Source organism: Protopterus annectens, chromosome 13.part0 (assembly GCF_019279795.1).
Source record: "Protopterus annectens isolate FY-2018-M chromosome 13.part0, PAN1.0, whole genome shotgun sequence".
NCBI lineage: Eukaryota > Metazoa > Chordata > Ceratodontiformes > Protopteridae > Protopterus > Protopterus annectens.
Window position 1 is genome coordinate 172,477,593 of NC_056747.1, and position 14,477 is coordinate 172,492,069.

The 14,477-nt window shown below is 35.0% G+C and overlaps 1 protein-coding gene across 1 annotated transcript in view; it reads right to left on the reverse strand.

The window, feature by feature from the left end:
* INSR (insulin receptor) overlaps positions 1 to 14,477 on the reverse strand; it is a 1,335,646-nt gene that overhangs the window by 607,910 nt on the left and 713,259 nt on the right. The window contains exon 7 of the mRNA XM_044090750.1: positions 12,313 to 12,439. Within this exon, the coding sequence (XP_043946685.1) occupies positions 12,313 to 12,439 (127 nt within the window). The remainder of the gene's footprint in view (positions 1 to 12,312; positions 12,440 to 14,477) is intronic.

Sequence of the window (14,477 nt, forward strand, 5' to 3'; positions counted from 1 at the left end):
ATATATATATAAATACAAAATAAAACACACAAATTTTTATATTAAAATATATATATTAAAAAAAAAAACATATATATATATATTATATATTATACACACAAAATATATAAATATTTATATATAAAAATTATTTTACACACATTATAAAAATTTATATATAAAATTATAAAACACACACTATATTATATAATTATTAAACACACCAAAAAAACACACATATTTATTTATATATTATATATATATTTTTAATTCCCCATTATTTACACACATTTATGTAAGTTTTTTATACACACATAAAAAATATATTATGTATCACTGGGGAAATATATATTTATTAACACACACACACATTTTAAAAAAATATAAAAATGAAAATATATAATGGGGGGGTAAATTTTGTCAACACCCCAATATATTTTTATGGGGATCAAACACCCCAAAATTTTATGTAATTTGTAAAAGTTTTTAAAAGGGGCAAAATACATAATTGAAAAATTATGAATAAAGCACACACAAAAAAAAAATTTAATATATTTATAATTATATATATGTTTTTCACACACACACACAATATATATTTTATTATTTAAAACACACACAAAAATTTTAAAAAAAAATATATATATTATATACACACAAAAATATTATATGTATATATATTATGGGAACACACCCCATTTTATTTTTATATAAAAATGTATATAAAACATATATATTATGTTATAAAAACATTTTATATAAAAAATTTTGAAACACACACACAATTATATTATTTATTATATGGATAGTATTACACACACATTATTTAAAAATTTTAAAAAGTATATACACACACATTATATTATATTATATATATATATTTTAAAAAAAATATATATATATATATATAAAAACACACACACACACATATTATATAAAAATATATAATTAAAAAAACACACACACATATATATATATATATATATATAATAACACACACATATATATATATATATATATATATATAAAACACACACATATATATAAAAAATATTTAAAATACACACACACACAAAACACACACTTATATATATTATATTATATATAATATATATACAAAATACACAAATATATAATAAATATACACACACATATAATATTTTATAACACAACACACAAAATTATTATAAAAAAACACACTATATTATATTAAAAATTATATATTATAACACAAACACAAAAAAATATAAAATTATATTATTATACACACACAAATTATATTTTATATATATGTATAATATAAAACACACACACATATATAAAAAATATATAAAAAATTTTTATATATACACACAAAAAACACACATTTTATGTATATATTGTAAAATTTTATACCACATTTTATTATATATCACAATATTATATGTATTTATATATACACAAAAATATTATATTAACACACAATAAAAATATATATAAAAATTTTTATAATTGTATATATACACACAATATGTTATTATAACAAATTATATGTATATTATAAAAACATAAAAATATTGTATACACACACAAAAAAAATATATATATATATATTTTATATATATACAACAACACACACACAAAATATACACACCCCAAATAAAATTATAAAAATAAAATAATATATGTATATATAACAATAATATATATATAACCCAACACACATATTATCATAAACAAAAACACACAATAATATATTTTAAAAATATATATTAAAAAATATAAAAAAATAAAGTAAATATATACTATAAACCGATATAAAATTTGTATTTTTCAAAACATATATTTAAAAACCCACAATTTATATTATATATATATAAAATATAAAGTAAACCCATATTTGTAAAAAATTCAACCCCTTATATTATAAAAACCCCCAATTTTAACAAAAATTTAAAGAAAAACAATTTAAATTGGGATAAACACAAACCCGCCCAAAAAATTGAAATGTTAAAATTTCACCACACTATATTATATATAAATATACACCCCACAAAAAATTATTAAGGAAATAAATATTGGGATATTGAAAAATAAAAATATAAAAGGGAAAATATTGTTTCCAACCAAGAAAATGTAAATGGCAATTTTTTATAAATAAATACATATATATATTATATACCCAATATACCACACACCAAAACAAAAATATTTTTTGTTAAAAATATCTTTATAAACATATACACAAATATTAATATACCAAAATTACAACACACCCCCTTTTATATAAAATATAAATATGTAACACACAATTTTAATATAATAAAACATATAAACACACACAAACAATAAATTATTAAATAACTAATTCACACCAAAAACAACCAAAATATTTAAAATTTTATATATATAAAAGGGATAATTAAATATACAATAACCACATAAAAATTCAATAAAACAAACAAATTATATTATTATTTCAAAAATAATATTTAACATAATAAAAATTTTAAAAAAATTTCAAATATATAAAAAATATAATATATTTAAAATTTTTATAAATTAAAATTTTTTAAATTGTAAAATATTCCCCTTAAAAAAATATAATTTTTTTTTTATATATTAATTTATTAAACATTTAAACAATATTTAACCTTAATAACATTTTTTAACACCAATATTTTTATATATATATAATTTTCCCCTTAATTTAATATCACAAACATGGGTTAATTTTATAAATAATTAATTATTATATTTAAATTTAAAACCCCAAACCCAAAATTTTACACCTTTACTTCTACAATAATTATTTGGATTTCTTTTAAAACTTTTTTTTTTTTACATTTTATAGCTCAAACACCAACAAACATCTGTTAAACAAAGCAATACTCTCTCACAATGAAAATAGACTTAGCATTAAAACTTCTTTGCCCTTGAAACTCACAGTCACTGAAACAGCATTGAAACCCACATTCAAAGAAAATTCATCTGGCCAGTGGCGGATAAAGATTACCTTTGGGCCGTTTTCAAATCAATGGCCCCTTGCACATGAAACATACATGTGTTCTTTGATACAACTTCCTGATTGTATTAAATTATATTCCTTGTGTAATACAGCACACTTCTTGGAACATTTTTTTAACATTTATTGTTTAAACATGTTTCCAGTAAGCAATGAAGCAAAATGCATGAACCAATAATGACAAAACTGCCCAATTCAAAACGTTTCCATCATAAAAGTCTACTCAAACTTCTACAGTCCACCAGTATTAGTAAATATGCACAATCTCTGCAGAAATAAAAGTCATCTAAATAATTCCACATTAAAGAGATCTGTAACTAATGGAGAGGTTGCTGCTAGCAAACAACTTTATATTTCATTGTTTCATCTACAAATAAAGTGCCTGTTGCCCTTGAGGAATAAATTGCCTATGTTACATTAAAAAAAAAAAAAAAAAAAAAAGTAAGTTAGTGGTGTTGCAATAGGGATTAGATGGCAAACTGATAACAGATTAATAGCTACTAGGTATCTCAGCCAAAGAGGACATTCTCAGGACTGCAGCATCCACCCCCTTTAAAAGTACAACACAATATCAGCAATCCCTCTACATACTGTGGGAGTAGAACCCACAATCTTCTGCATCAAAAGCAAGCATACTACGTGTTGTACTACTAACACAAACAGACTTGGCATAAGCAGCACTAAACTTCTCTCCCACTTAAGAACTATGCAGCACAAGAAATCTGGAAAAAGTCAAAATTTATTGGGAAGGGACAAAGGCCCAAAACCCAGGGGCACATTCTAAACATTGCTTGTATAATCTTAAAAAGTTGCTAGAATAACATGTTTTGTGTTACTATGTGTTTCTGACTGAAACTTAAATGGCTATCATTATTTAGTGAATTCAGTTCTCACTGATTTGCCAGGAACCCACAAATTTTAAGAGGAACAGACCCAAAGAATGAGCCAAACATTCTGAGCTCGTAATACAAATGTTAGCCAAGGGAAAGATGCACACACACACACTTTTCTCTGCACTCGTAATACAAATGGCAGACAAGTGAAAGATGCATTACACACATACACACACTTTCCTCTGTGCACTTGTAATACAAATGGTAAATAAAGGAAAGGTGCATTACTGTCCATAAGGTTGCAATGTAATACAAATGGTAGATAAGGGAAAGATGCATTACTGTCCTTCAGGTTGCAAATAACAGCGGAACATGTAGTAACAGCAAACAAGCAACAGCAAAGCTCAGATCTTAAGAAAACAGTCTTCACCATTCACTCTACAGGTCTAAGTAAGTTTGCAGACAAAAATTCCAGTGCTGTGACCCCAAAATTGTATGCAAGTGTGTATATGCGTGCCCTATTTCAAGAAAGGTGAGCTATGCATTCTATATGCACTTAGTGCATATGTACTTTAATGGGTGATAACACTGTCTAATCCTTACAAACAGCAAACAAAGAAAAGTAGTTTAGAAGTCATACAGAATAGCAAGAAGCAATAGCTTTCACATTCTCCACAGAATGATATACAATTCTGAGACAGACAACCAGGAATATACTTTTAAACTGTAATACATAAACATGTGTATTTTCAAATTAAATTTTGTATATGGACAAGTAATAATGGAGAGAATTTCCATAACCTGGTGCACTAATGCTAACAAGGGAGTAGTCAGGCATACTTCCTGTAATCAGCTGAACAAAAAATTTAAAGACAGGCTTATTTATTTCATTTCTGTAGGAGCCAATATATGAAAATAATGCAGCGTTTATCATTTTGCAGAAGCAGCATTTGGAGAGATGCGTTTAACTGTGAGATGGGTTGGGTATAGGTGGCTATTCCCTTCATTGCGTAGCAATTTAGTAATGTCAAGAACAATAGGAACATATTCCTCCAGATAAGGAAGCAGCACATACTGTGTAACCTGCGGACTTCTGTATTCTCGGAACAAACAAAGTTTGAGTAAAGTACTGGAGATGTACTTTTTTGTAATTAAACCCAAGTGGATTCACTGAATGGACACTGGCAAAATACAGCTGAAATCAAACTTATTACTACAACCCCTCTTGTGAAATCCAAGTCGATGCAGCAGGACATTTTAATGCACTGTAAAAATGGTCTTAAACAGGCAAAATGCGAACCTTGACCAGAACAACCTGAAATCAGGCTACTCGCTACCTTGTACTGCCCCCCCACCACATTTAGCAAAAAAAAATAAAAATAAATCAGAATAACGGCTTACAGCAGTTACTATCAAAGTATCGCAATTACAGCTTTCAGAAGCTACTTTAATTGACACAGTACAAGACAATTTTGCAATAAAACACAACAACCTGTATCTCAGCATTCAGTTTAAGTAAATAATATTCAAAAGTGTTAGAGTGCACTCAGTTATTTAATTAACAGTACTTATGTAATGCATCAAGTATATATTCCACAAATGAGCTAGAATGAGGCAACAGGCAGACATGCAGTCAGCATAACACTGTGCATAAGGAAAACTACTGTGAAAACATATGGTAACGCAGTTCAACAGAAATAAAAAAACAGCTACTCCAAGCAATCCATAAATCCCAGAAACACAAAGGTAAAAGGCACACAACAAATTGCAAATTGCTGCTAATCAGAATCAGAAGTTGGCACTTGGCAGAAGCAGAACTTACGTTTAACTTAAATTGTAATAAAATACTGTGTTTAAAGTATTACATTCGTAAATAGGCTTCTAGAGAAAGCCCGGCTCCCAGACAACGTGCCTTGTGGATTTTTAGTTGCTTTAAATTGTAAACTACTGCTCTGCTTCCTGTTGTGCTGGTGTGCTCCATTCAAATTTCCAGTTGGTAAAGTTTAAGCACAGTCCGACACTCTGACAAGCAGGAGGTCTACCTCACAAAGCAATGTCATCACACATGCCCCAAATCACCCCTGCATACTGATGACACTGCAGGAGAATATGCTGGTTGCTGGCGAAGCATGGTGATGTCAGCATTACATTTAAAGTTGTACTCCCCTAAACAAAAGAAATAGAAAAAAATAGGGCATTAAAAGGGGCCACTCGGTAATTCGTGGCACCCAATTATTTTGCCTCAAAACTGGTAAATACCAAGAAATTTGGTATGGTTGAGAGGTATGTAGGCCCATCAGCCTAACTAGCCTGATCTGCAAGGCCATGGAATGGACTATCATGGACCTCATTAACAAGGACATTGACAACCTCCAAACACTCAACCCCACATAGTTTGTCTCTGTCAAGGGAAGGTCATGTCTGTTAAATTTGGTCGATTTTTTTGAGACAGTAGCCAAAGCCATGGATGAGGGGAAGGATGGTGCACACCTCCTACCTTGACCAGACCAAGGCCTTCGTCACTATTCCCCATTGGGGCATAGTAGACAAACTCTCTCAACTAGGTATCAATCCATATGTTATCAGATGGGTAAGCAAACTGGCTTACTGATAGCTGAAACCATCTAATCATAATAAGGGGAGTCACCTTAAGCAATAGAACTGTAACTAGTGGCGTACCCCATGGTTCGGTCTTGGGGCATCTGTTATTCGGGATACACTTCTCTGAGGTGCAGGCCGAAACCAGTGGGCTATGGCTGACCAAGTTTTCAGATGACTGCAAGCTGAGTGTGGTCAATTCCCTAAGTGATGTGGACATCCTCCAAGAGGGTCTCACTCAAAATATGACTGGTGCCAGAAACATGGCCTCAAGCTCAATAACAAAAAATGCATCATCCCCTTTGGGGAGAGTGATGTCCCCACATATTATCACATTAATAACGTCCTAAACATGCAATCAGTCATGAGGGATTTGGGCACCCAGGTTGATAGCAACCTGACTTTTGACCACCATTTTGCTTCCATTGTACAGAAAGCTTTCTAAATGGCGCACCTCACAACTAAAGGTATCTCATCCAGGGAAAAGGAGGTCATAACACCCTTGTATTCTTCCCTTATAAGGCCAATTATTGAGTACAATGCCCCCTTCGCCATGTACCTCGGAATACACATGCAGCAACTGGAGAGAGCACAGAGGTTCCTTAACAGAACAATCCAGGGTCTCAAACTTCTACCTACACAGATACGCTAAAACCCCTGTTCCTCTACCCAATTTCATACAGACTCCTCAGAGGTGACCTCTGCCTGGCATACAAAGCAATCTCAGACCCCTCCTTGATGGGACTGCTGCATATCCGCAAGTCAAACTCCACACGTGTAATCCACATGCGCAAACTCAACCTGGTCTGTGACATCAATAGGATTTGTTGGCGGGACAGATTTGTGTCCCAGAGATTCCTCCATCTGCGGAACAGACTCCCACTCCACGTCAAGCAGAGTACCGAATTATCCCTTTTCAAGCGCAACCTGTGTAACTGGATGGGAAACAGAAAAGAGACCCCGGGATTCCACCCGTGTTCCTGCTAGACAGGGGCTTTGGGTGCTGACTTCTCTAAATATGGGCTAAACTCTTGGCTAGGCTTATAAGGGCCTCAGGGACAATAGCCTAGTAACTTCTTAAGATCCTATGATCTCATCCAGTCTTCACTGTCAATTAGTTTTTACTACGACAGTTTTTACAACAATTTATTAAAGATGTTATATGGGTTTCAGGCTCCTCATCCTGCATGCCCAGATCCATCAGGGCCACGTCTATGGCTCTATGTTTGCTTTTAAGGCTCATAATTACATTTAACAATTTAAGCTGTGCCAATGGCCAGTAAAAGAAGTCCTCAATTTAATGCGCTGGCATCATTTAACTATTTAGGACATCATTTTTAAATGTTTGCTAGAAATGGCAATGACAGACGAACATATAAACTATATAATTAACAATATTAAGTTTAATATCTGCAGAATTAAAATATGTGCTTTACACTCTCTCCATTATTTACGTTCCTTTATATTTCTTACACTATGTTTTTCTTTTTATAACTTAAGTAGTTTACGACTAAAAAATGGACATGGTGGCAGACTTCATGCACCTAAAATAATAATAATAATAAAAAAAAATCATCAAGACAGACCTGGCTGGATACTGACAAAGTAATTTACTTTTTTGCAGCTTTATGGCTAAACCTGATTTCACAGCATCATATCATTTAACTGTAAATTAATTGTGGTTAAACTGGAATTCAGATGTCCTCAGATAAAATGAAATTCAGAGGCATGTGAATCCAAGACTCATTTTTATGATAATTCTGTCTCAAACCATGGAGCTCTTAACATCCTCGGCATTAAGGGTAGTGGACTCCCTGAAAAGACCTATCTAACCCCCTAGAGGAGAAAGCTACTACATGACAGAGCAAAAGCCCTAAAAGGGAAGGCATCTCTGATCACTACTAGCAAAAAACTACGATCACTCATAAAATCATCCAAGGCCAACTTTGAGAGAACAATCGCTAATGACACAAAAGACAATCATAAGGCCTTCTTTAGCTATGTTAGAAACCTGGGTGGAAACTCCCAGATATGCTCAGAATTAGTCCAAAATGATACAAAAATCACTGAACCCACAGACATTGCCAACATACTGGCAGACAGGTTCAGTGATAATTTCTCCCCTCCCTCCACCCCAAAAGGAGAAATATCTATCCCACCGGAGTCTAGCCTCCCAAACATCTCAGATGCCCAGGTGAGAGCTGCTCTCTCTAAAGCAAAAAACACAGCATCAATGGGACTGGACGGTGTCCCCGGCTGTGTGCTACACGAACTCAATGAGGAACTAAACCCACACATAAGGCTGCTGTTTAATCTTAGCCTTACTACAGGATACGTACCCAAAGAATGGCGACGGCAACTGTGGTCCCACTCCACAAAGGCGGTGCTTCTACAGGCCCTGAAATTACCGCCCCATAAGCTTGACGAGCCTTGTCTGCAAAGCTATGGAAAGGATCATAATGGAACTCATAAATAAAGACATTGGGGACCTACAGACACTGGATCCTACCCAATTTGGCTTTGTCAAGGGCAGATCCTGCCTCTTGAACTTGGTCGACTTTTTCGAAACAGTCACTAAGGCCATTGATGAGGGTAAGGCAGTTCACACAGCCTACCTTGACCTAGCAAAAGCGTTCGACACAATACCCCACTCGGGCATCATAGAAAAAGCTCACCAGCTTAGATGTAAACCCATATGTCACAAGATGGGTTGCAAACTGGCTCAAGGACAGAACCCATAGGGTTAGAGTTGCTGGTGCCATGTCAGACTCTAAGCCGGTCATGAGCGGTGTCCCACAGGGCTCAGTCCTGGGCCCCCTCTTGTTCGGCATTTATTTTTCTTTAGTGAAGGCAAACATAGGGGGATTGTGGCTGACAAAATTTGCAGATGACTGCAAACTGGGCACCATAATTGACACTACATCAGACACAGACATCCTCCAGAGAGGTCTCATAGAAATGGATAACTGGTGCCAGAGCCATGGCCTTAAGCTAAATGCCAAAAAATGTATAGTCATACCCTTTGGGAAAAACAAGGTAACCCCTAATTACCACATAGGTGGTAATCCATTAAACACGGAAGACGTTATCAGGGACCTGGGGACCCAAGTTGACAGTAACCTCTCTTTTGACACTCACATTGCCAAAGTGGTTAGGAAGACCTTCTACATTGCCCACCTGATCATGAAGGGATTCACATCCAGATCAGGAGAGGTCATTGTACCCCTGTACTCTTCACTTATCAGACCAATGATTGAGTACAACGCCCCATTCGGAATGTACCTTACCCGACACCTGCAGTAGTTGGAAAGACCCCAAAAGTTCCTCACCAAAAGGATAAAGGGGCTCAAACATATGTCTTACACTGCCCGACTGAAGAAACTCCAGCTCTATTCAGTCGCATACCGTCTGCTCAGAGGTGATCTGTGCCTGACATACAAGGCCATGTCCAACCCGGAATTAATGGACATGCTCCACCTCAAAAAATCCAAATCCACCAGAGCCACGAGAGCAAGAGACTTAAACCTCAACACGGATATAAATAGGATGTGCTGGAGGGACGGATATAAATAGGATGTGCTGGAGGGACAGAGTCATCACCCAGAGACTCCCTACACTATGGAACAGAATCCCAGTCCATGTGAGGCAGAGCCCCTCACTGACTCTGTTCAAGAGAAATCTTGACGAGTGGATGGGAGATCGTAGGTTTACCCCGGGAACCATCTCTGTGGAACTGCTGGACAGAGGCACAGCAAACTAATGGGTATAGTATTCTCATCCTAAGGGGTGGTGAAAGCCACACACACTCTGGCTAGGCTTATAAATGCCCTAGGGCAGATGAACTAGTATGAACCTATGAACCCTACTCCTACTGATCAAGTCTTTGCAGCTTCACTATAACAACCATGTCACAAACTTAAGCCTCTACCTAACATAAATGTCTTTAAAAAGTTTAAAACTGCAACACTGTCCAAGCTGTTTTGGCTACAATTCCAAGATTTTTTTCTTTCCATACACCCTTGTTTCTTTTATTCGTATTCTACCACTTTCTAATTTCCTCCTATTTGGTTTTATATACTAAGAATCTGCCACTGTCAAAACAATACTCTATCTCCGTAAGCAGTAATCCTGCTTAAAAAGGTAAGCAAAAAAACTTTACACTATTCTTTATCCCCTGCATGTTGAAGGACAATTATGAGCTAAACACTAACAATTTTCCCAGTGTGCGTTTTACCTCCCAACAAAATGAAAACACTGCAACATATAAAAAATAATGAATTTGACAGTTTTGTTCTTCCGTGTGCATTTCTACAATACTCAGCTTCCTCAGTACACCACATCAAGGGACTGAATGCAGCCTTGGGATATTTTACGAGTTTGCCACTTTATAGCTTACATCGACTTGCCCATCACATTTTAAGGTTTTTGACTTGCACAACAAGTAGTCTGCATATCCCTCCTTTCCAGCCTAAAGATGTCACAAACATACTGAATTACTGGATTCACAGTGCTTTCACTGTGTAGTCTCAAACTGAAGAAAATCAGATACCAATGATAAAAAAAACACACCAATTAAGAAACTCTGGTTGAAAAGAGATCTTGAGTTAGGCAATGTTTTGCAGATGATAAAAGAAAGACATACTGTAGTGTGTTTAAAACATGAAAAAGCACAAAACGGGGAATGTTAACTAAAGGCAGACAGAGACCCCCACAATTTCACTTTATAATCTCAAAATACTGAGTTGTCGAATTTCAGTATTTCGAGACTATAAAGTTGAAAGTGCAGTTATGCGAAACTGCATAATAGCGAATGCGGAAATGTTGTATTCGCAGTTGTGTTCGCGTAAGTGATGTGCAGTTTGTGGATTTAGCTGGGGTTTGAGGTAAGTGGAGTTTTTGTAAGGGTATTGGGTAGGGATTTTAGTGTGTGTGTGTGTGTGTGTGTGTGTGTGTGTGTGTGTGTGTGTGTGTGTGTGTAGTGGTGAGTTTTACCTGTTTGCGTTTAGTGCGACCTCAGAGTTGGTATATATAAGTGTGGGGGGGGGGGTGTAGCAAGTTTGTGTGCATTAGTTTTTTTTTTGTTGTGTCGGCAGGTAGGTATATTTGTGTATGTATGTAGTGTTGTGTTTATGTAACTTTTGTGGTTTGGAATTTCGTAGCTTTGAAGTTTTGGGTTTTTAATTTTTCAGCTTTATAGTTTCGAGACACTGAAATTCGATATTTCTGTATTTTGGGATTATAAAGCGAATATACACATAAACAGTTTTTAAATTAAAAAAAAAAAAAAGTTAATTCCAACCACTGCTATTCTAAGACAACGGGAAGAGAGAAAATAATGCATCATGGGAAAGAAGAAGACTAGCAAAAAAAGTTACATTAATAAGTCAAACCCTTCATGTAATTTCGGGTTGCAACAAAATAAAAATCAGAAACTATTTAATAGAACTCTAAGGCCATTAGTATAGCATGAAAAATCAAAACAAGATGAAATTTTATTTTTTTTTCAGTTTCTGACCCTCGTGATCCTTTAACTGTGCTTAGCATGTGCAGAGTATGCAGAACACTTGCTATTCTGCTTGTTAATTTATGGTATGCTCAAGTGATGGTTTTACTACCTATACTTCAGTCTGATCCACTTAAATACAACATATGTTAAAACAATGACTGACAAAACCTGAGACAAAACTGAAGAGTTACAATATTGAAAGACCAGTTCCTTGCAGTCTGCATTTGATGTGAACCACCCTCCCTTCCAAACTGCAATCCATTTCTCATTCTGGATGCATAATTTGTGCTAAGTATTAACAGTGTTCTCTATATTCACAACTTTATAAAAGGCATTTGTGGCTTTAAACAAATATGTTATAGCACCAGCTCAACTGCATAGTTCCTACTTACGCTTCCTTGTAGAAAACCATGAAGCCTAGGAGATCACGAAAATCTGGAGGCCAAAACGGTTCCCATTTCAGCACTGCTTTGTCAGAACCCATCTTAATCACGGTGAACTTCAATTGCTGGTCTTCACCTGTAAAAGGATATTAAATGTGATGAAAGAAAATAAGACAACTTTGTATTAGGTACTGCAGTTATAATCTAAATGAATACATCTGATAAGACGATTAAAAAGTTCTATTTTCTTTCATGCAACTTGGAAGATGACAAACTTGTATTTGCTGGCAAAATCATTTTAATACACACAAGTCAGTAAAGAACTGAAAAACACAGCTCTGAGAAATATAAAGGAAGAATTATGGTTTGCCAGACATATCTTATATTGCACAGTATTCTTTCACACAATCCTATGCAACAGTCTCTGAACAATGTAATACAAGGGAACCAAAGGATTACTGAGGTTGCTTGTGTGTTGCACTATGCTCCCAAACAGCAATCTCTTTAGTCCTCCCCCCATTTCCCTTGAAGCCTTCAGCTAACCTACATTCTTCTAACCAGCATGGTAAAACCATTCTTAGGATTCACAAACATTTCTAAAAAGTAGCATTTCTGGAAGAGTTGTTTAAAAGAAATATGCAGGTTTCCACTTAAATAAAAAGGAAGGAAAACATAGCTCCTACCCGGTGTGTGTGTGTGTGTGTGTGTGTGTGTGTGTGTGTGTGTGTGTGTGTGTGTGTGTATATATATATATATATATATATATATATATATATATATGTGTGTGTGTGTGTATACATGTATAAATCAACCCCACTGTCGGAAATGTAAAAGCACTGCAATACACCACCTTCTTGCACAATACAAGCCACAATAATTTCAACACAGACAGTGCACTGGTGTAGCGGTAGCGTTTTCACCTCACAGGAAGAGGTTCTTTGGTTTGATTCTCGGCTGGGATGCCTTCTATCTGGAGTCTGCATGTCCTCCCTGCGTTCGCATGGGTTTTCTCCCATGTTCAAAGAAATGCATCTGGAGTGTTTCTACCCGGGCCCCTGCTGAAAATTGGATTCATTCCAAGTCGGACTTTCCAGGTTAACAAATAAATAACCAACCATGTTGAAAAGTCAACTAAAAGCTGCTCACTATTACTACACTTATTAGGATGTAATGATGCAACAGTTTTACTCCTCTTCACATACTCTGAACCAGATTGAGGCAATTCTCCAGGACTGGCCCCTAAAACTGCTCACAGTATTCCAGCTGAGATTTTGTATAGCATTAAACAACCTGGAAAACCTCATAGCCTTTTGTTTCAATACTCAAACACTCTCTGAATGTCCTCTATTCCACCTTAGGAGATATTAAACTCTTCCTCAGTTTTCCCATACCTTCTTTACACAATTTTAAGGACCAACATAAAGCAAGTGAATGTTTGTCGATGCAATCAAATTTGCAGCAGTCATCACTGGCAAAGATTAATTTTAAAATTTCCAGATCCATCTAACCATCTTATAGTTTTTATCTAGCTTCAGCTTTAATGATCCACAAACAAACCATATCCCATGCATCCTTTTATTCCTACTGCTAACAGAACTGTACCAAGATAGAATGGCAAGATTTCTGCTGTGTTGACATGCTGCCTTTTACCCCAAAAGGCTAACAAATGGAAAAGATACCCACCAGTCCAATCCTCTGTATTCCCTGAGGGGGCATATGTGAGAAGTAACTGTTCACAGTCACCCAGCTGCTTTTTGGAATCCCCTTGCTGTGCAATGGTACTCGTGTTGCCCTTCACAAAATGATATATACAAGTACAAAGTTCAGGGGAATACTAAACTGAACTGCTTCAGAAGTAGTTCTTCAGGGACATCTTCAAGCTTTAATTTTACCACCATCATATGCATACAATTATTCGAGGGGATCACCCTCAGAACACTGCTTCAAGTCCGTTATTTCTCTATGAAAACAAATATGAAAAAGGACAGTTGCATTCCACAAACAACTGATGGCACAATCTGAATGTTTCATTGTACATACATACACACTAAACTTGTCAATTTGTAGACAAAGCCTGGTTCCCTAATTCAGAGTATATCATTCCGTGGTATTAATAAATGTTTCCATTAGGTTTGCATTTTATAAAAACTTGCTACATGTCCTTTCCCCCCCCA